Source organism: Hydra vulgaris, chromosome 03 (assembly GCF_038396675.1).
Source record: "Hydra vulgaris chromosome 03, alternate assembly HydraT2T_AEP".
Taxonomy (NCBI): Eukaryota; Metazoa; Cnidaria; class Hydrozoa; order Anthoathecata; family Hydridae; genus Hydra; species Hydra vulgaris.
Window position 1 is genome coordinate 35194716 of NC_088922.1, and position 22465 is coordinate 35217180.

The 22465-nt window shown below is 28.0% G+C and overlaps 2 protein-coding genes across 4 annotated transcripts; both read right to left on the reverse strand.

Moving 5' to 3' along the window:
• Nucleotides 1-8220: 8220 nt before the first annotated feature.
• On the reverse strand, nt 8221-9426 carry LOC136078641 (uncharacterized). Its single transcript, XM_065794425.1, has one exon. The coding sequence runs from the start codon at nt 9424-9426 to the stop codon at nt 8221-8223; it is 1206 nt and encodes a 401-aa protein (XP_065650497.1).
• A 3624-nt stretch (nt 9427-13050) lies between these two features.
• Nucleotides 13051-21976, reverse strand: LOC100213654 (uncharacterized). Of its 3 annotated transcripts, XM_065793016.1 has the most exons (6): nt 21806-21976; nt 15538-15651; nt 15417-15470; nt 15212-15304; nt 13337-13438; nt 13051-13241 (listed from the first exon to the last, which is right to left on the reverse strand). In XM_065793016.1, the coding sequence occupies exons 1-6, from the start codon at nt 21935-21937 to the stop codon at nt 13134-13136; spliced, it is 603 nt and encodes a 200-aa protein (XP_065649088.1). In that variant the 5' UTR covers nt 21938-21976; the 3' UTR covers nt 13051-13133. The 3 variants fall into 3 exon arrangements, with proteins under 3 accessions (XP_065649088.1, XP_065649089.1, XP_065649090.1); XM_065793017.1 differs by lacking the exon at nt 15417-15470 and having other exon boundaries at nt 21806-21970; XM_065793018.1 differs by lacking the exon at nt 15212-15304 and having other exon boundaries at nt 21806-21970.
• Between the last annotated feature and the right edge of the window lie 489 nt (nt 21977-22465).

The window sequence follows — 22465 nt, forward strand, 5'->3', positions numbered from 1 at the left end:
CTTCTTTTTCAATTCCAGGTATTGCAATTGGCTCACCTTCTGAATTGTAAGCAATTGTGTGAACAAGCGTTTCTTCATCTTTTTGATCATCAACTCAGATATCTTTTAATTGAAAAACCTCTTTACTATGGTCAATGCTAAGTTGTTCTCCTATTCTAAACTTCTCACTAAAAACTTTCTTTTTTGTAATGATATTAGTTCTTTCAGCAGTTGTTACTATGCCATAGTCAATGAGTAATCCTGTACCTAAATGAGCAGCGGCATTGTTACTAGTTCCATAACGTATCACTGCTTTTGCAAATATAGGCAAGTGTTTGTAATTACATAAAGCAGACATCTCTTCATAAAAATCTAATTCATTGTTACTTTCACCGCCATCACAATCATTATCATCAGAACAAGGATCATCACACTAAACAAAAATTAAATATATTTGAATTAAACAATATACTTGCAGTTATATATATATTAGATATCAGTTGCGCTAGCCCAATAGCACTGGTTAAACTAATTTAAGTACCAATTTAAGACACTTCTTTCAAAATATTTAATTGTACTTACGAATCACTAATAAAAAATATACACATGCCTATTTACCACTAAATTTGATTCTTTAAGACTTACTACACAAGACTCTTGTTTATACAATGTTCCAATTACTTGTTTATTCTTTAAATTGTTCTTTTTGATCAAATTTTCAAAATCTGAAATGACCCTTTTCCACCCTTTTTAGCTCTTTGGTCTTTTAGGTACTCCCTTTCATTCGCTGGTACCTAAATAAAAAAAATAGTAAGCACTACTAATAAAATATTTTTTGTGATAAATGTCCTTAAAAAATTGATTTTTATAGCCTTAAAATTTAGTTGCTAAATACCTTTTTTTCTTCATCACAATTGCATAATATATACTTTTTTAAACAATCTTTAATGTCACATCTAACATTCTGCAGAAATGATTTAATTAAGTTGTTAAATATTATTTACATTTTAAAATAAATATGCAAAAAATTTAAAGTAAGTTGATAAAAATAATATATATATGTCAATCGACTTATGTGCATTTAAAAAGAAAAATCTTATATTAATTTTTAAAAAATTGATTAAAAATATATAAAATATATTAATAAAAACATTTAATTTAATTTAAATATAATTTAATTTTGACGACAATAAAAACCGGGTTGTGTAATTAAAAAAAGATTTTCTTAGCGATTGATTTCAAAATTTAAAGTTTGATGTAAAACGTTTTTAAAAAATGGCGAATATAAGCGTTTTTTAGTGCAATTTTTTAAACTTCAACAGCGAATTAGAGCACTTTCTGTTGATTTTCAGACCTATGTTTTTATACGATTCTTAATCAGCATAAAATTCTGTCATAATCAGTAATAAAAAAAAGGGGGGAGGAACTGCAGTAGCGCCCGCACTTAATACAAATTGTAGAAACTGTAGATTATTATTTTTAATATTATAATTAAAAATAAAATTATTAACTATAATAAAAAAATATATATAATATAATTATATTATAACATTTATAAATTATAAATCTTTTGCTGATTATAATACAATACAGCAAGAAATGTATTACTAAACATAAACACATGTTTAAATAAAGATATTTACTAAACATAAAAGCTATAAAAACTACTGATTATGAAATATTGTCATATATGTGTGTATGTATATATATATATATAACTTTTTTTTATTTAAAAAAAAAATTACTACCATCACGGCGGTTTGTTTACATCATCAGTATAGAAGTTTGTTTTACTGTTCCCTACAGCGCGCTATAAACATAATTAGTTAAACTTGTAATATTTATTTTTATTATAAAAAAACATTTAAAATACCTCGCCCTAATCAATTAACCATTGTTCTTAAAAAATAGTCACACCATTATTCTTAGTTTTGGTACTGCTGGGAGTGGTAATTAGTGAGTAATTCTTTAGCAGAATATTAGAATATATTCTGCATTGTTTTTTTGTGATTTTAAATTTATATTTAGCAGCAATGAACTGAAACTGAGTAACACAAAATGATGTAATGATGTAATTTATTAATTGAGCTTTCAAGATCATGTATATTATCCCGAAGTTCTTTTTCATCAGTAGAAATATCTCTAAAACATGTCTCACAAGTATGACCATCGATACCATCAACAGGAATGTCAAGTTGTAATATCAATTTAGTATGTTGAATATTAATTTTTCAATTACAGATTTAGCATTTATAAAGTAAGTACCTCCAGATCCCTGTCGAAGCTTAGAAAAAGTTTTTTCAAGTGGATCTGTAGAAAACCAACCTAATAAGACATACTTTGCTCCATTATTCAACAAAGTTTCTACGAGATCAATTAAGCCATAACATGAATGCGCTATTGCATTGTTAGTACCTAGCGTAAGCTGTTTTATACGCTTACCTGTAGGTTTCATAAAATTTGACAGTTCAGCAATATCTCGTAGCAGTTGTAACTGTTGATTACCAACTGAGTGGATTTCTCCGCATAATTAATTTCTAAACCGAATGCCAGCACCAGGTGCTTTGACATTAACAACATTCCGAAAAAAAAAAAATTTTCAATAAATACAGCAGTACCTTCAAATACTTTATTTTCAATCTCTGGATGTGTTCTTAATGCAGTTACTGTTTCTACGCAAAAAAACAGACAAACAAAACTTTACAGATTGTCTCTCTATTGGTTTTGGATAAACTGATTTAGCTGTAAGTTTAGAGAGTTTAAAAATATCAGTTTCATATAAAGTTTCTAAATCACTCAACTTAACCAAACCCAGTTCTTTATTGTTTAAAAATTGAAGTTCTCCAGTCCAATTGTTTCGTATAGATTTTTAAAGATGCACATAATCATACAATAAATATATACCTGATGTTGTTAACCATGGTTTACTATCAACTGTTTTAAACATTCCAAAAAACCATTGATTTATACGGTTACCATCAGTAATTATTACTATTTTCAATATTATTTATCGTATTAACAATTTGTTGACATTGAGCAAACTGAAATTCAGAAGAAAGATTTGCAACAGGTTGAGCACTACATATAAATTCTGGACCTCCAAAAAAACATTTAATCATAAATGATAAAATTGTTGTAGCTAACTTTTCAGGGTAGTTTACTGCATGACCAAACAAAGCACCTCTTTGGTAAAGTAATGAAGCTTTGACATAAACCTCATCAATTAGTAATATGGAAGTTCTTTTCAATGGATCTAAATTCATAAAAATACTATTTATGAAATTTAGGTCCTCCATTAAGCTTTTTTTTGAAGTCAATCGTGTTAAAGTCTTTATACTTGGCAACTTGTAGTCAATACACAAACGATCATATAAACTTCGTCGCATAGCAAAATACTCATATGCTCTACATATAATATCTGGAGTATATAAAACTTCGCCAACATTAACTTTTCTCATAGCATTAAGGTGCTCGAATAGAATATTTGACTGATGCAAACTTTCTTTATTTTTTAAAAATCTAGCTGCTTCAAATAAAGCTGATTTTGTTTTTATTAACTTTAATTTGTTTACAGCTAAAGATGAAATATTACAAGTTGTGCCATTATGATAAGCTACAAATGAATAGTCATCGAAAATTTCTAAAATAAATAACGGAACGCCAAGTTTGTACATTTTTGGTTGTATATGTAAACTTTTTTTATTAAGCTGGAAAACAATAACATCGTTATTATCACTTAACAAAGATTGAATATCGTCAAATATAAGTTCATCCTCTTTTAGAAAATCATTTATCTCATCTGGTAAAATGTTTCGAAAACCGCTTGAAGTTACAGTTTTTCTAATTTTACTTGCTGGTGTGGCTGAACAACTAGGCGGAATATTTTCAAAAACAGATGGTGGGTTTAAAGGCCGTTGCTCCCCATATTTGCTTTCAAAAGGTGCATCATCTGGCCAATGAAGTCGACATACTGCTGTATAGTCTGAAACAATAAAACCAGTTCTTGGGATAGCATCACTCCATCTTTTTCTCTCCTCTGGATTCTTCGGGAATTTATTAATTGATTTTTTGTTGTAGTTGAGTGATAGTTCGACTTGCAAAGAGGTACACAACATTTTAAAGGCGTTTTAATTATTAAAATAACTTTATCGTTAGTTTGACAATATTATTACCTTACAATGTTAACGTCTTAAACCTTACAACGTTAAGGTCTTAAAGTCGCGCTATCTAATAAATAAACCCATTAAATTTTAAAGATTTATTAAAAAAGCGCGAACACAAACTTTCGTCTAATGTTAAAAGATGAAGATGTAAACACAGTATTAGAAATCGGCCTTCAGTTTAACAACTTTGTTGCGCGATGTCAAGGCCTGTTATTATAGAAGGCCGTGCATATATATTATTGATATGTTCTTTCTTATGAAAAATTGCGAAGTCTGTAATTTTGCAGATGACACTACACCTTATGTAATAGATAAGGACGTGCATTTTCTATTCAATAAACTTGAGAAAACATAAAATAACTTGAGAAAACATAAAATAACATGTTGGTCGAAATCAATTTGAGAAAATCATCGAAAATCATCAATTTGAGAAAATCAATCGAAATCAATTTGAGAAAACATAAAATAACTTGAGAAAACATAAAATAACATCGAAATCAAATTTGGGAAGAAAATGATGTTAAACTACTTGGAATAACTACAGACAACAAATCAAATTTTATTAAACATTTTACTTAAGTATGTGCAAAAGCAAATCAAAAACTTAATATTCTTAGAAAAGTAGCTAAGTATCTCGACCTTCAGAAATAGAAAATAGTATCAAACGCCTTCTTCAAATCACAATTCAACAAATGCAAAAGTTAATAAGTTACATGCAAAGGCTTTTCGATTAATATACAATGTTACAAATCGACATTTGAAAAGCTTTTAGAAAAGGATAACTCTGTCTCAGTACATCAAAGAAATTTGCAATTTTTAGCTATAGAAATGTTCAAAATTAAAAATGATCGTAACGAAAGCTCGCTTAATGACAATATATTCGTTAATAAAAAAATGGTCAATACACGAAGTAATCTTTACTTTTTACCTCTCGAATTTATTCGGAATTATATGGAAAACATGAGAGCAATAAGTTGATGAAATATTTTTTATATTATTTTCAACTAGACTTATATTCATCAATAAATTTTAAGTTTCATAGTATTATCTCTCAGAGTTCAAAAATTATGAAAATATAAAATTTACAACCCCCTCAAATTATTTGGGGGGTTTAAACTTTATATGGTCATAATTTTTGAACGCAAAAAATATTTCATCAATTTGTTGCTCTCACGTTTGGGGCAGGGGGGCTAAATTTTTTGGGCTTTTTTGTTCCCAAGCTCCAATCATCGCAAATTTTTGCAAAGCATCCTTATTTGACATAAGTATAAACATGTAAATGCTTGGAGTTTGCTCCATGTCTGGAAGTTAGCTATCTCAAAGACCACAAAATGCTTTGGGCGCCCCTGTTTATGACTATTTGTTTATTATTATATACGATGGAAAGAAGTCATCAAAATAATAAACAATAAATGTAAAAAAATATCTAAATAAATAGATATCTTATTAGCAAGTTAGGACCAAGTTTGATGAAGAATTTGTTAAATGCTAAAATTTATTAAATGTTGAAATATATATATATATATATATATATATATATATATATATATATATATATATATATATATATATATAAATGTAATTTTACCGTCTTTTTCTAATCTCCAACATCTTCAAAGTCAAAGCTTCGATTATTTAGACTTAATCAACATTGCTTAGCATTAAAAAAAAAAAGGTTTTTGTTTTCAAAATAATAATAATAAAAACTTAGTTGGTGATTTTATGGAATTATTGGTGAATAAAAAGTTCTTTGAATCTATTTTCTCTAAACTCAACAGATTTTCTCTGCACGTAGAAAAAATATTTCAGGTAGAAGATGGTTGCCAACAGAGAAATGTTCCCAAAAGTACTTCTTCATAAGGATTTAAAAAGTTTCTCTTGCTTTGAACTCTCAAAATTTTTCTCGCTTAAGCCCACAACCTTTTCCTTTCTCAATCTCTAACGCAAATAGTCAACTTTCCAACTCGCTTTCTAGACAACCCAAATCATTTACCTTCTCTACTCGACTTGTGTCTTGTTTCTGATCTTAGTCAGTGCTCAGTTTCTCTACTTTCATCCTCAGGTGCTTCTGATCACGGTTTGTTTCTCTTTAACTATTATCTCATTTTTTTTCATCATCAGTATCTCTCAATCATCGTACCTCTTACGACTACTTTAAAGCTGACTGGGACTCTTTCCGTGATTTTCTTCGTGATGGTTCTTGGGTAGAAGTCTTTTATCTTCCTGCTGACAAATATACTTTTTATGTAACTTCTTGGATTCAGGCTGGCATGGAATCTTTTATTTCCCCTCAACAATTTCAAGTCAAGCTTTACTCTTCTCAATGTTTTTCCTCTCATTGTGCTGCTGCAATTTCCAACCGTAACCATTACTTCCATATCTATCGCCAAAATAATTCTCCAGAATTTTAACGAATCCAGACGTTTGTTTACTATTGCTAGAAACCATTGTAAAAAGGTTTTTAAAAGATCACAAAATCTGATAGGTTTTATCGCGCATTAGATAAATGTAGAGAAGCTAAGACTATCGCTTTTTCCATTTCTAAAGCCATAGATAATACAGTGTATCAGGTAACATCTTTAAGATTATTGAATCCTTCTTTACCAATCGTAGTATTAAAGTTGTCCTCGATGGACATCACTCTTTTTCACTTCCTGTAACTTCAGAGGTTCCTGAAGGTATAGAACCTTGCCCTACACTTTTTTAAATTTATATTAATGATCTCCCTAAAATTCTCACATTTAAGGTAACATTGTTCACTGATGATACTACCATTCATTTCTGCCTTGATAAGAAGCCAACACTCTCTGATTGCTTGGAGGGGGCATTTGAGCTTGAAATGATGTCACTTCTGCTTAAGCATAAGGCTCTCAGTGGCTGGTGAACTTTAACTCAGATAAAACTTAATTTTTTTTAGCTAATTGTTATTGCAACAATCTAGATCTTCTTATATTTATGAGCGGGAATGTACTCGATAAGTCATCTACTTTTTGTCTTCTTAACTTTTACTTCTCTTTTAGAGAAGGTACAAAAACGTAAACATAGTTTGACATGCACTTGCAGCCAACCTTGAACCATTGTCACATTGTTGTAATGTTGTTTCTCTTTTCTATAAATACTATAATGGGCGCTGCTCTAAAGAGCTATTGTCTTTAGCGCCATCTACTAAAATTCACTCTCGTGTTACTCATCATTTAATTAAGTGTCATCCTTTTGTTTTGACTGTTTTTAAGTGCTCCAAAAATTCTTATTTGTCTAGTTTTTTTCCTCGAACATCAGTTCTTTGGAATTCGCTTTCTTCATCTTGTTTTCCTGATTCATATAATTTGCAATCTTTAGGTCGTCTGTTAATCGCTATCTTGCTCTATAAACTTCACTTTTTCTCTTCCAGTAACTTCCAACTTTAATAATGGTTGCTTGCAGCCTTGTTAAAAATAAAGGTGTAAAAAAAAAAAAAAAAATTTTAAAAGTTTGTTGTGATTTTTAGTAAAGTATGGGAGAGTATGCACCCATGATCCTAAAAATCTATCAAGCCAATCTACTGAATATATGTTTTCATTTCGATCTCTAAAGTAACAGTACATAATAGCAAAATTTATACATTATTATAATTCAATAATCATTTTTTACCAGAATATTTTAATTAGATTTAAAGTTATAAAAACTTAGAACGCTCAATTGGGATCATGGGTACATACCAGTATGCTCCCTTGATCCTACCTATATGCACCCTAGATCCTATGAGTGTATACTTGATCCGAGATCAAATTTATACCATAAATGTGTAAGAATCATTTTTAAGTCGTCAAAACTATGCCTATAATAAATACCAATAAAGTTATTATTAATTTTACTACAAATTTATCTTTCTTAGAAGAAGGAAAAATTAATGAAAAAAATGCTATTTTTTACTGAGGCTCAACGTTGTTTTTTTTCATTACTTTCAAGATCAAGTTTTCTTTTCCTTGTCATGAAGATCTTATTTTTTGTTTTATGCTTTTTCTTTTTTGACTGAGACTTTTTTTTTCATTTCCTGAAGCCTATTTAGTTCATTTCGAACAGGAGTGTTTGTAAGTATTCAGGTACGCTGACGCTTACGTCTTTTAATGGACTTCTTTGATCCAGCTTTCAGAAATGGCTTAATTTTTTCTCGACTTGCTTGATGAGAGATATTAATAGAAACACTGGATAGTTGACTTACAAGGTCAGATACAGGCTGAATAGGAAATGCACTACAAGCTTTACCTGATGACAGACTTGACATCAATGATTTATTAAAAGCTTGGGCATGAACAATAGCAGAAACTGGATCAACAACATCTGGAAATGGGTTAGCAGTAATAGGTTCTGGATAGCCTGTTACATATGAAGCCAAAAACTCATTATCAGAAAATATGTTAGGATTAAAGGGTTCAATTCCTGCCACAGCAAATCCTGCAGAAATGTTAGACAAAGTAAAAGCTTGTGCATAAGCTTTCCTTACAACTGCAGCTATATCATATATGTTCATCGGTCTTGGATTAGATACAATCCAATCATGACAGGCTGCATTGTAATAACGTTTCAGTGGCCCATAAACTGACCGATCTAATGGCTGCAGCTTGTGACTACAATGTGGTGGAAAGGACAGCATAGTTATGCCATTTTTTTTAGGTAAATCTAAACACACAATTGAAACATGGCTCTCAAGAAGTAAAAGCACTGGACGAGCTGGTGAACATTTCACATTTTGAATAAAATGTTTCATCCACTCTAAAAATGTTGCAACATTCATCCAACCAGATAGGTTTGCAACCCCAACACGCCCTGGTGAACCACCATTTATCATACTTGCTTTGAAATGAACTCTTGGAAAAATAAAAAATGGAGGGATTGAGTTTCCTATTCCATTAACTGCACAACAAACTGTTACCAATGTCCCTCTTTCTGCTGTTGTTATCCTTCCAACTTGTTTATCTCCTTTTCCAGCAATTACTTTAACTGGTTTTTGAACAGTTGTGATGTCTCTCATTAACATTATATTTTGTGGCTGAAACTTGTGTCGCAGACGAACATCTTTTAGATTGGTGAAAAGTTCTCTGACTGTATAACAATTAAAAGCAGTTGCTCGTGCCATACTAGTAGCTTCTGGATTTCGTAAAAATAACTCATTCCTACGTAACATAAAACCGCGAAGCCACTGTCTCCCAGCTATTTGTAAATTTTTCCACGATTTAGGAATGCGCGTAGAACGAATCATTGCAAATTCATAGGCAAGTTTTTGTTGTTTTGGTTGACAATCCATAGTGAGTTTTTGAAGCCCTTAAAAGATAGTCTGATAAAGATGTTTCTTCTTCGTTGGTAAAGATTTGCATGGTAAAGAAGTTATTATTAATATAAAGAAAAATTATATTATATAAAGAAGTTTTATTGATGAAAATCTGACATGGAAAAAACACATTGAAAACTTATCCTCTAAAATTTCCAAAAGTATAGGAATACTATTTAAAATAAGAAGCATGCTAAATAAACATACTTTAATTCAGCTTTATCACTCTTTTATTCATTGCCATCTAAACTATGCTAATGCGGCTTGCGGTAGTGTAAGTAAAACTAAATTAGAACCACTTTATCGCCAACAGAAACATGTTGCACGACTTATTAATTTTAAACATCGATTTTATCATGCTAAGCCTCTTTTAAACGAAATGAATATTCTTAATATATATCAACTTAATATTTTTAATGTGTTGTGTTTTATGTTTAAATGTAAGTCTCGCACATCTTCAATTTCTTTTCACAATTTATATTCTTTAAAAGTTAAAAATAAATACAATTTGCGTAATGAAAATTTTATTCTTCAACCAGTTTTCAAAACTAATTTTGGTAAACTTTGTATTTCATTTAGAGGAGCATTTTTATGGAACAAAATAGTGTTAAAACTTTTTGATTTCTCTCATGAATGGAACTTTTTCTTATTTAAAAGAAAATTGAAAGAAATTCTTTTCTCAGTTGAAAACATTCTGATATATTTTTAAGTTTGTTTTGTTTTTTATTAATACTCTTAGGAAATATTTTATCGTAATTTATATATACGAAATCTTTTATCTTAACTTATATATATATATATATATATATATATATATATATATATATATATATATATATATATATATATATATATATATATATATATATATATATATATATATATATATATATATATATACGTATATATGTATGTGTATTTGTGCGTATTATTTGTATGTGTATATATATATATATTGATGTGTAAGTATATTTATTTACATGTTTGTATGTTTAAATATGTATAAATAATTATATTTGTCTTTATGTGTGAATATTTGTCTATGAATTATTAAAGGATTATTTATTATTTAAAATCTGTTTAGGCGGTTCTCGATGACAAGATCTTATGATCTTCTGCGAGTATCCGCGTTCTTGTTGTAACGTTAACAAAATTGTAATTCTGACTATACGTATTTTATTCATTCTTATATTGTAAACCTTATTTTGAATAAATAAAAAGAACAAAAAAAAAATAAAAAAAAATTAAAAAATAAATAAAAAAATAAAAAGTTAGGTTTGCAGACTGTATTTGGATTTAATTGACATTTCCTTACATATTTCTTAAGTGTCATTAAATTGATTCCCCTCTCTTTAGATACACGATAAACTGTAGCACCATTAAGAACTGCATTAACAGCTGCTCGCATTTTATTTTCATTAACTTTACCTCTAGGTGGTCTATTGGTTTTTCTTTTTTTAAGATACACCATATTTAACTGTAAAAAAAATGAAACATATTTATATAGTTTTGCTATATTCCTAATTTTCGGATGAACATTTATTTATAACGATTTTTACTTATTAGGATCTTCTTTATTAACAAACACACACAGATGTTACTTTATTGGTTAAACATTTTTGTGTATGCACCTTTGATCAAAGCATCAAATGTGCATATACGCATTAGGATCAAGGGTTAGCACCCGCTCCATTTTTACAAAAATTCTTTTTTTGTCATATTAGATGCTTCTATAGCTTATCAAAAGCAACCATACAAGAGCTGAATAGTTTAGTTACAAAATAACATAAGCAAAATTATTCAACTCAAAAAAATATTAAAGATGCGGGGTTCCTTGTAAAAGTAAAAAAATTACTTTTTGTTGTCAAAATCAAACTCTTTAGAAATAAACTTAATAGTGGTCTATTCAAATATCTCACTATATTTACACATCTCTAACCAAAACATAATTAATTTTGAAGATACAATATTTATAACACGGTGGTTATCAGCCCTCTTTAATAAGATATGTAAGTTAGGAGATAACGCTAAAGGATGAAAGGTGCTTACGGATCAAGAGTGCAAGTTCTTGATTTAGAACCAGTTCTAACATTTTCTAACTAGCTCTAACAGAACTAGAACTTAAGATAAAAAGTTAGAATATAAAAACACTGTTATTTTATCATTATAGCCAGGCGAGCTGGAGCCGGGGTGCCGCTGTTTTTTGGTGGAAGCGTAGCTGGAGCCATAGCCGCAAAATCTAGCGGTTCTCGGCTCTCGTGTTTTTTTAAAGAAATAGAATACATGTTTTTTTGTTTTTTTTACAGTAGACAAATATAATACATTCATTGTTTAACTAGTTTATTGAATAACTATTAATTGAATTTCTATTTTTTATAAGCTTTATTAACAGTTATAGTCTCTCCAAAACGTAATAAAAAAATATATTTTAACGATTTTGTATTCAACAAAATACTATCCTTTAACTAAAGGATAGTATTTTGTTGAATACAAAATTGTTAAAATATTACTATTAATTTAATATTATAAATACCACTATTAAGTTAATATTAATTAACTAATAGCATTTCTTAATATGCTTTATTAAAAAAACATGAAAATTATATATGGAAACATTCTTGCAGTATTACATATATTGCTTTATATTATATTTTTATTATCCTGTTAATTAATTGATGCGCGATTTAATGATCAAAGGTTATTCGTACCTTAAAAGTTATACTACCCAGTTAGCTTAAAAAAGACGTCTTTTGAACATTTTGGACGTCTTTTAACGTTCAAAAGACTTATTTTTCAGGTCCCGTATCCGCTGGGTAAAATTAGAACTAAAATCCCTAGTTTTGGGTTAATAATATATTGATATAAGTTTATATTTATCCAAAATAATTTTTCTTTTCAAATGTAATATGCGGTGGTAGAGTAATGATAGTAATACATTAACCTTATAAACTTACAAGTTGATTAAAAATTAATAGCTGTAATTAGCTTCGATTTGGATAGACAAATGTGATCAAAAAAATATTCCAAAATTTGCGTTTTTTGTTCATAAAGTCTGGAAACCATAGCTGAGACGAAGTGAGACATTTTTTAGGAGCCGAAATATCCTTAGTAATAAAACTTCTAAGCAAGTTTTATCGAAAAGCTACCAACAAATGATTTAAATTTTTACATTTTTAGAATGTGCATGTAGACTACTTTCAAAATAAAATAAAAAAATTCATTGGATGCGACTTAAAGTCTTAGGTGACCTTTTCCACTTTTTAAATATTTATTTTTTGTAGATCTATCTAGTGGGTTAAATATTTATAGATCTTTCTCTAACTAACAAACTTTTTTTTGGGCTACTTTTAACGGATTCAGAGTCCATCCAGCCGCATTTGCTTCAAGATATTAGATTAACCAAAAACTCTTTTGAAACACAGGAATATTGAAATTTGCTATCACCACTGATTAGCATGAAAGTCACCACTGATTAGCAAAAAACTAACAAGTGCAAACAAAAATTAGCAATAAAAAAGCCATTTCAAACACAACGTTTCATAACCTATTTAAAAAAAAAAAACTTAATTTTATTGACCTAAAGATTCTACATATCCAGACTTTACCATGATAACAATATATTAAACAAATAATAATACATCCGTTGACATAAAATTCGCAACATATATGGCATAGAAATATGGTTAAAAACCGTAGGTCCAGTTACGGAGTGCTTCGTCTTCTTCTGGTGTATTATTCCGATCTAGTATTTGATTTCGCTTGGGAAATCGATTAAACTTCGCAATAACCTCCTTAAAGCAAAAAGTCACTGTGAAAAATCAGGATGTTTTTATAACAAATTAGACAATAAAGTGTTCTATAAAATAAAACTTTTTGAAGAGTTTACCTGATGCAATTGTGCATAATTTAAACAACTTTTTGCAAGATTTTCAAAAGGTGTTCCAATAGCTTCGTTATAAAGCTCAGAATGTAGTTGTACGCATCTTTTCTAAAACAAATTGTAATAAATCACGACAAGTATATTGTTAAAACAGCGCATTATGTTCACAATTTTAGGTAATTAAAAAAAATAGCTGAGTTTAAAACACTGAAGACAGTACTATATATCAAAACTCTAGAAAAAATATTTTAAATACAGTGCAAAATACAAGAATTCAATCTAGCTCTTATAAATTAGTTTTCAAAAGAGAAAGCTAAAATTAAATTGTCTATACACCTATTTTGCTGTAAACTTATATACGTGTGTGTGTGTGTGTGTCTATATATATATATATATATATATATATATATATATATATATATATATATATATATATATATATATATATATATATATATATATATATATATATATATATATATATATATATATATAGTGCTTTTTTTCTTATAACTCACAATTTTATTAAGGATTATCTTGTTAAGGGGACTATATATATATAGATAGTTGTAAAAGAGGAGCCGAGAAGCATCAAACTCTTAGCTATGGCTTATTTAAAAAAATTTTTTGTAAAAATGTAAAAGCATCCATCCTTTTTTTATTACAAAGTGTAATATTGCAGCGTCTGTAAAACGTAAACAATACGAAGTTTTTACACACCTTGTGGCAGTCTACTGTTGAAGTACTTTATGCTAAATGCAATTGAAAAGCTGATGTAGGGGGCTGTTGTGATCATGATGATGCATCATTATACTAACTAGTAGACTATACAGTCAGACATTAAACTGGTCCCAAAAAGTAAAACACGTATTGACGTTTTACAGATATGGCATGTTCCAGGTGAATCAACTAACTTTGAAGCAATTTCATTTTCAAATCTTAAATTTAAAAGAAATCGACGCTTATAAAGAAAAAAACTATACTCAAAAAAGACCTTTAGTTTAAGGAACCCTTAAATATTGTTTTACACTTTTTTATGCAGTTCTAAAAAATGTTTGCTGTTACAATTTTCTCACGTGTTTAAGATTTTAAAATATTTTTTGAAATTTTTAAAATCTTAAACATTTTTAGCTTTTTGATAATCTTTAATGCAGCTTAAAACCATCATTTTTTGTGACCAAATATTTCCTTACGTATCGAACTCAAATATTGCTCCGTATCTTCGCCATAATAAGAATCTTTATAATTGGACCATTCTTTAGATATTTTCATTCCAATCTTAGCTTCTACGCCAAGTGATTTCACTATTTGGCAGGTTGTGCAGCCGAGCTTTGTCGGAAACAGAGCCGCTAGTTTTTGGAACAAAACTCTGTTTTTTGCTCTAATGTTCAGCAACTTGGCCAGCTGTAGTTAGTGTAACTATCTGCAGAAGGTAAATGTGACGCAACTTTTATTTCTTGTGTTTCTTTTGCACTTAATTTGATTTTTTTCGAACCGGAGAGTCAACCGAGAAGAAACAGGTGGTTTTTTTCATTATAAAAACGAACAAAATAAATAAGAAAATAAGTTAAAGTAAATTCTTCTCAAGCAAATTTAGTTTTTACTAAGAAACAATGGATTCTGAAAGGCAGCGCGGTAATGTTTTCATACGTGTTATATTTATATGTTTTACTTGATCTTGATTATAAAAATATGTTTTACTTGATCTTTACAACTCACCTTTGCATTTTCAATTTAAAGAATTTTTAATACATCTATTATATAATAATACGAGGGGAAAAAAATGTTTATATGTAAAAAGAAAAGGTGCCGGAATGCCGCTCCGATGCGTTGTAAGAGAAAAAAAGCACTGTATATATATATACATAAACTAATGCACACCTGCATTTCTTGACATTCATTATGCTCCAAAGGTAAATAAACAAACATTCTTTCTTCAAAGGTTAATTCTTTATGAATCCCTGTATCAATCAACTAAACAAAAATAACTTGAACAACTAAGTATATTGCTGCGCAGTAAAAATAATTTCAAATAACTTGAACATATTTAATTGACTACATTGTTATGCAGTAAAAAACTTTGTACCTTTAATGCAACAGCAAGAGACATATGATCATGACTAAACATGTCAGAAGTTCCCTATAAAAAAAATAACTAAACCGAATCAAATAATAATTTCATCTAAAGCATAAAAATCAAAACTGACCCGATAAATGTTTCTGCAAAATTGATCAATAAGAATAATGAATGTCACTGCATGTTTTGAACCTAATGATAAATCTTCCCATTTGGACAACTCTCCATTTCTCGCTTTTTCAATCTAAAAAGTAAGATATTAAAAAATTCTTCGAGATATAAAAAAGGTCAAATATTAACACAATTATTTTTGATTCATTTTCATTTTTAAATTTTTTTTTTTTTTTTGTCTCTTTTGAAAACAACTTTAGTCTGGTCAACAAAAATAATTAAAAAATAAATAAGGCTGAAAACAAGTGATGATTTTAATTTTCAAGCAAATTCACACTTAATTTAAGTAAATTAGGTGCGATTAATTGTGATGAAATTTTAAACATTTAAAGTGGTCATTGAACTTAAAACATTTAAAGCGGTCATTGAACCCCATTCACACTTGCTTTCAAAGCAAGTCACCAAATTTCTGATGTATACTATTTCTACAGACTTAAAAAGGTTTTTAACAAAAAAACAAAAATATGTACTTTTAATGTAGTAGAATATTTCAAGAGTAACCACTGTTGCAAAAGTAACCACTGTTATGATAGTAACCGCTGTTGTAATAGTAACAGCTGAGAAAATTTTATCAATGTGCATCTTCAATAGATTATTATCTAATAAGATGCACTTTAAACAATCAACAGACTTAATCTTATTATAGATAGAGTATATGTTGATGATTATACTCTAACATTTTACTTCAATTTTTAACCAAAAATATAATTCGTAAAAAATGTTAATTTTTTTTTTATCTTCCAAGGAATTTTAAAAAAACAAAGGCATTTAAATCTCTCCCTTTGACACAACATTTGAGATAAAAAAAATTTGAGATTAAATTTTTTAAGGATGCAATATCTAGAAATTGTATATATTAAATTATTGTATAACATATGTGCTTCTAGAACATGAACTTACAAATATCTTGAGAAAAAACTTGTAAAGTTATGTAAATCTTTTTATGTTTTAAGAGAACTAAGCGATTTTTATATTAAGATGTTCTATTATCTCTCCTTCTACACAAAAACTTTTTATTCCATGAGAGTTAGGCAACTTAAGAAAAAGTTAAGAAATACATACATACATACGTATGTATGTATGTATGTATGTATGTATGTATGTATGTATGTATGTATGTATGTCTGTATGCATGTATATATATATATATATATATATGTATATATATATATATATATATGTATATATATATATTTTCTTAGATTTGACACTGTTTTTAGCAATATGCCACCAATGGGGCATTTTGGGGTATGAAATTGAGGCATAATGGGGTATTCCCCATTTTACCCCAAGTTTTTAAAAATAAATTGTAGGCTAATTATATATGACATTTTTATGTCATATATAATTAGTCTACAACTATTTTTTTTTTTTTATTCTAGTATACTTTATGGTACTTTTGTACTTTTTGGTAAAAAGATTCTATACAAATAATAAATGTTTTTTAAGATAAATAATATGAGAAACTATAAATGAACATCAAATCGACAAGCATGGAGTAAGTGTGCCACAAAATACCCTTGAAGTAAAAATTTTTCTAAATAACCCTGATATTAAAAAAATGTGAAAAGAATATGTTCAAATGATTAACTATTTATTTACAGTACAAATACAATGTATTTAAAAAATCATCGACATTGTTATTCTTTGACAACTTATATGTATTATAGCCCAACACAAAATTATTAGAATTTCTTGTTTTCTTATTAAGTTTGAAATGGTTTAATTAGTACTTGTTACCCATGATGATCTCTCCTTGTAACCTTGTAAACAAAAGATGCCAGAATTAATGGATAGAGCACCACAGGTGCCTGAGCTGAATGTCACTCAACCAGGTGGATACAAAAAGAATTGTTTATTGTTAATTTATATTATGGTTATGTGTTTTATTGTTATGTTATGGTAATGTGTTTAGTTGTTATAAATTTAGTTATGGTTAAGAAAATTTATTCAATATTTAAGGAGAAAAATAAGCTCTCAAGTTATAATTAATTTCATGGGTGCTATTAGCCATTTCTGTGTTTCTGTCAGCCATCCACCTTTAAGTATCAGTCATCAGTACAATCAGTCAACCTACAACACAAATATCTTGTTTCTACAAGCCAATTATCTGATTTTGTCAGCATAATGTCCATTTCTTCCAGAACTTCAACCACTTTTTTGAGGAATGTTAATATCACATCATTTCAAATTGTAACTTCAAGGTTTATCATTCTAATACCAAAGCACTCACTGCAAAGAAAAATATCTAGGCAGAGAGGAAAAACTGCAATCCTGATCTCCTCTCCATAAAGAGTCTTGCTATTAGACAACCTAAAAATGAACGAAATCCGTCAAAAAAACAAAAAAGGCTCAAAATGACAAACAAAAATGGTAAAGCATAAAAAACACTTCCTGAATATACTGTCAAGATATTTACTTGATTAGTGTTAATATATTGCATTGCCATAGCTGGGCAAATTACTTGTGTGCTGGTTTAAGAAAAAGATAAAAGGCCAAGTTTTACTTGTGAACTATACCTAAGCATTGAACAAAGTCTACAACATATGTTATTGTTACACCCCATTTTGCCCCTAGTATGGGGCAAAATAGTTTTTTTTCAAAGACTTTTAAATGCTAAATAATTTTCTTTTACTTAATGCTACTACTTTTTTCTTTTAGCATATAGTAGTTAGTATTGTATTTTTTCATCTAAAAAATAATTGTTTTTATTTTTCTTATTTTTGCCAGTTCTTTGATGACTTTCCCTTAAGTACCCCATTATACCCCAGTTTCCGATATATATATATATATATATATATATATATATATATATATATATATATATATATATATATATATATATATATATATGTATATATATGTATATATATGTATATATATATATATTTATATATATATATATATATATATATGTATATATATATATATATATATATATATATATATGTATATATATATATATATATATATATATATATATATATATATATATATATATATATATATATATATATATATATATATATATATATATATATATATATATATATATAAATAAATGCATTTACAGAGACATGTTTTTTTGTTCCCGAAACTTTTTTTTTTTCTTGCTCTTTCTATCATATTTAAATTTTTTAAATTTTGACTTTATTCCTATTTTTATTTATGCATATTTAAATTTATTATTTTATCATAATTATATATTTTTTATATTTATTTTTGTTGTTTTTATTTATTTATTATATTTCTTTTTTTTTTCTTCATCTATTTACAAAAACGAATAATTACAGTAATATTTAAACCTTGCCATAACCCTAACCCAAAGCCTGAACTTGATGCTGACCCTAACCAAACCCTCAGTTGATGTAGCAGCACTCCGTTGCAAGTCAGGCTATTTGATAGTTGATGTATGTACTTTTTGCTCTCTATAAAAGTTGCGTACGGGGACATTTTTTTACAAAAACATGTTTACAGGGACAAAAAATTAATGGGTACACAAAAATGTCCCCAATAATGCTAATGTTCCCATAAGTATTCGTTATTTTGTAAAATCTGTCCCTATAAGTGATACTATAGGTGTATGTATATATATATATATATATATATATATATATATATAGAACCCTTAGATGTTGTCCGAAAGTTTTTTCCATATTTTGTTGACAAAAAGTAAAAATTAAAATGCAAGACCGGAATTTTTTTTTTTTAATAATGATAGACTGCCTGCCCCAACCAAACCCTCAGTCGATGTAGCAGCACTCCCTTGCGGGTCAGGCTATTTGTCAGTCGATGTAGCAGCACTCCCTTGCGAGTCAGGCTATTTGTCAGTCGATGTAGCAGCACTCCCTTGCGAGTCAGGCTATTTGTCAGTCGATGTAGCAGCACTCCCTTGCGAGTCAGGCTATAAGATAGTCGATGTAGCAACACTTCGCGCTAGATTTACAGTAAAAAAAATAAAAATAAAAACATTTTAATAAAAAAAATAAAAATGAAAACATTTTATTGAAAAAAATAAAAATAAAAACATTGTTTATATTGTTAAAAACATTCACAATGTTTTAAAAACATTCAGAATGTTTTTAAAAACATTCCGGTCAATTAAATTTGCGTTTTTGTGGTATTTTTATATAACAATTAATTTGTAATTAAATTAATGGTTTTGACTTTCGTCCAACACGAAAATGTTGGACGAAAGTCAAAAGTAATTAAAAGTGACGTATGTGTTGGCGTAAGAATCAATTTTTTCCTTCCGCTCTTCCTAAAGCCAACAAACTATAGATCTATATATTTATATATATATATATATATATATATATATATATATATATATATATATATATATATATATATATATATATATATATATATATATACTCACACACACACACATATGCATACATACATACATATCTATATACATTGATGCTCATGGAAGTTAGGACACTTGGAATATTTTCGTAAAATGAATAAAACATAGTGTTTTTTTTAATTTAAAATTCATTTACTTTATGTTTATTATAATATCTTAAGCATAATTAATACATGCCATAGCATTGAATTTCATAGATTATCCAGGTCATATTTTAAAACCCGGAAAATTGTTTAGGTAAAATATCTAGAGATAATTTAATTTTTTTTTAAAAATTCTAAAAAAAGTTGTTGTGCAGTAGGTTACACAAACAACATAAAAAAATCTAGAATTCAAGTCTTCCTAAAGATGAAGTACTTCGAAAAAAATGGTTAAATACGATAAATCGTGCTGTAGATAGTAGTGCATTTAACAAGCAATGGCCTCCTAAATTTTCTAGTGTTTATGATTAGTACACTTTATTACTGGTAGGTTACCTTTAATTTACATCTTAATTTAGTATTTGCAAATAAATATAAAAATATCAGTGCTTTTTATATCCTAAAATAACTAAAATAATATGTTGACAGCAATGAAAGGCATCATTTTATTTAAACAGTGATTTAAAATTACGTAAAAAATAAGGTAAAACCACCTAAAAGACTTGTCGCAGACATTTTTCCGCTGTTTCGTTTGATTACCTTTCAAAGTAATTGTAGGACATAAAGTTATTGTTAAAAACGTTTTCTTGACTTGACATATAAGAAAAAATAGTTTGTTTTCCCCCAATTCAATATGGTTACTTTTGATTTCGTGATAAAGCCACATGCTTTCGACTGGATGGATTTCTCAAATCCATCCAGTCGGATGGAAGTTTTGCCTTTCTTTTGAGAGCACTTTAATCTCTTTTTTAACAGCTTCTCTTAATTCTTTATTTTTCACCATGGTAACAGTCATCAATGGATTTTAAATGTTACAGAAACAGAAAGATGTTATAAGTATCCTAAGCTATTAGGATACTTATAACATCTTACATCATGAACTTTATTGAAGATCTTGACCAAACATTAGCAGAAAGTAACTGTCTGGATACTTTTTAGTTTTTCCACAATTATTGTAGTTTTTCTTACCAAAAGAGAGATCTACCTAGTTTAGTAAATGTTTGATCCCTTAGATAAAGCTTTCCGAGAGTTGCAATATATATATAATAGTATGAGGTTTCATTCATTTAATATCGAATTATGTCTAAAAATAGTTTGTCCAGATACTTTTTTACATAAATGTATGTATGTATGTATGTATGTATGTATGTATGTATGTATGTATGTATGTATGTATGTATGTATGTATGTATGTATGAACGTATTATAATATACAAGGTACTAATTATATCTCTGCTTTGAACTAGTATTATACAAAAATAGTATCATAATACTTTTTACTATATTGTAAACAGTATTTTGTGTGCGTGCGTGCGTGCGCGCGTGTGTGTGAAATATATTAATCAATTATGGCATATTGACAATAGTTATAATTAATAATTTATTAATTATTTTATATTTAATTGTATGTATTGAAAATACATACAATTAAATATATAATTAATAAAATATATAAATAAAACGCATACAATTAAAACACGTAAAATACTTACAGAAAAAATTTAAATTTTGAAAAGCAAAATTTAAGCGCATAATTTATGCAACTATTTTGATTTTAAGAACTCATAAACATTTAGTACAGCTTATATAAGAAATTTTTTTAAATAATTGCTCATTCAATACTTATATAACTTTAAAATTTTAAGATAGAAATTGATTGTAAAATGATTGTATTTAAATCATGGACTAAATCCTGTTTGTATTTATACACTTACCAGAGTTCCAAAACATTCCTTAATATATTGATCTACCGAAGCACTGCCACCAAACCAAAGTCCAAATCTTTCTTTTTCAGATATTGATTCACTAAACCAATAGTTGTACACATCGTCGGCAGTTGAAGCCATTGCTTCTAATGAATCCGTTCAGTCGGATCACGTGACTAAATCGCGAAATCAAAAGTAACCATATTGAATTAAAATTACTTTAAAAGTAAATCAAAAGAAACGGCAAATAGATGTCTGCAAAATGCAAGTATTTTAGGCGATTTTACTTTATTTTTACATACTTTTAGATCTCTGTTTAAATAAAATGACGCCTTACATTGCTGTCTACATATTATTTTTGTTATTTTAGGGTATAAAAAGTACTGATATTTTGATATTTATTTACCAATACTAAATTAAGATGCAAATTAAAAGTAACCCACCAGTGATAAAGTGTGCCAAACAAACATAAACATTAAAAGATTTTAGGAAACCATTGCTTACTACATGCACTACGATTTATCGTATTCAACCACATTCTTTTAAGTACTTCATCTTTAGGAAAACTTAAGTTTTGATTTTTTAATTTTATTTTGTTAGTGCAACCAACTACACAACAACTTTTTAGGATTTAAAAAAAAAATAACTCAAAAGACCGCAACTGATTTT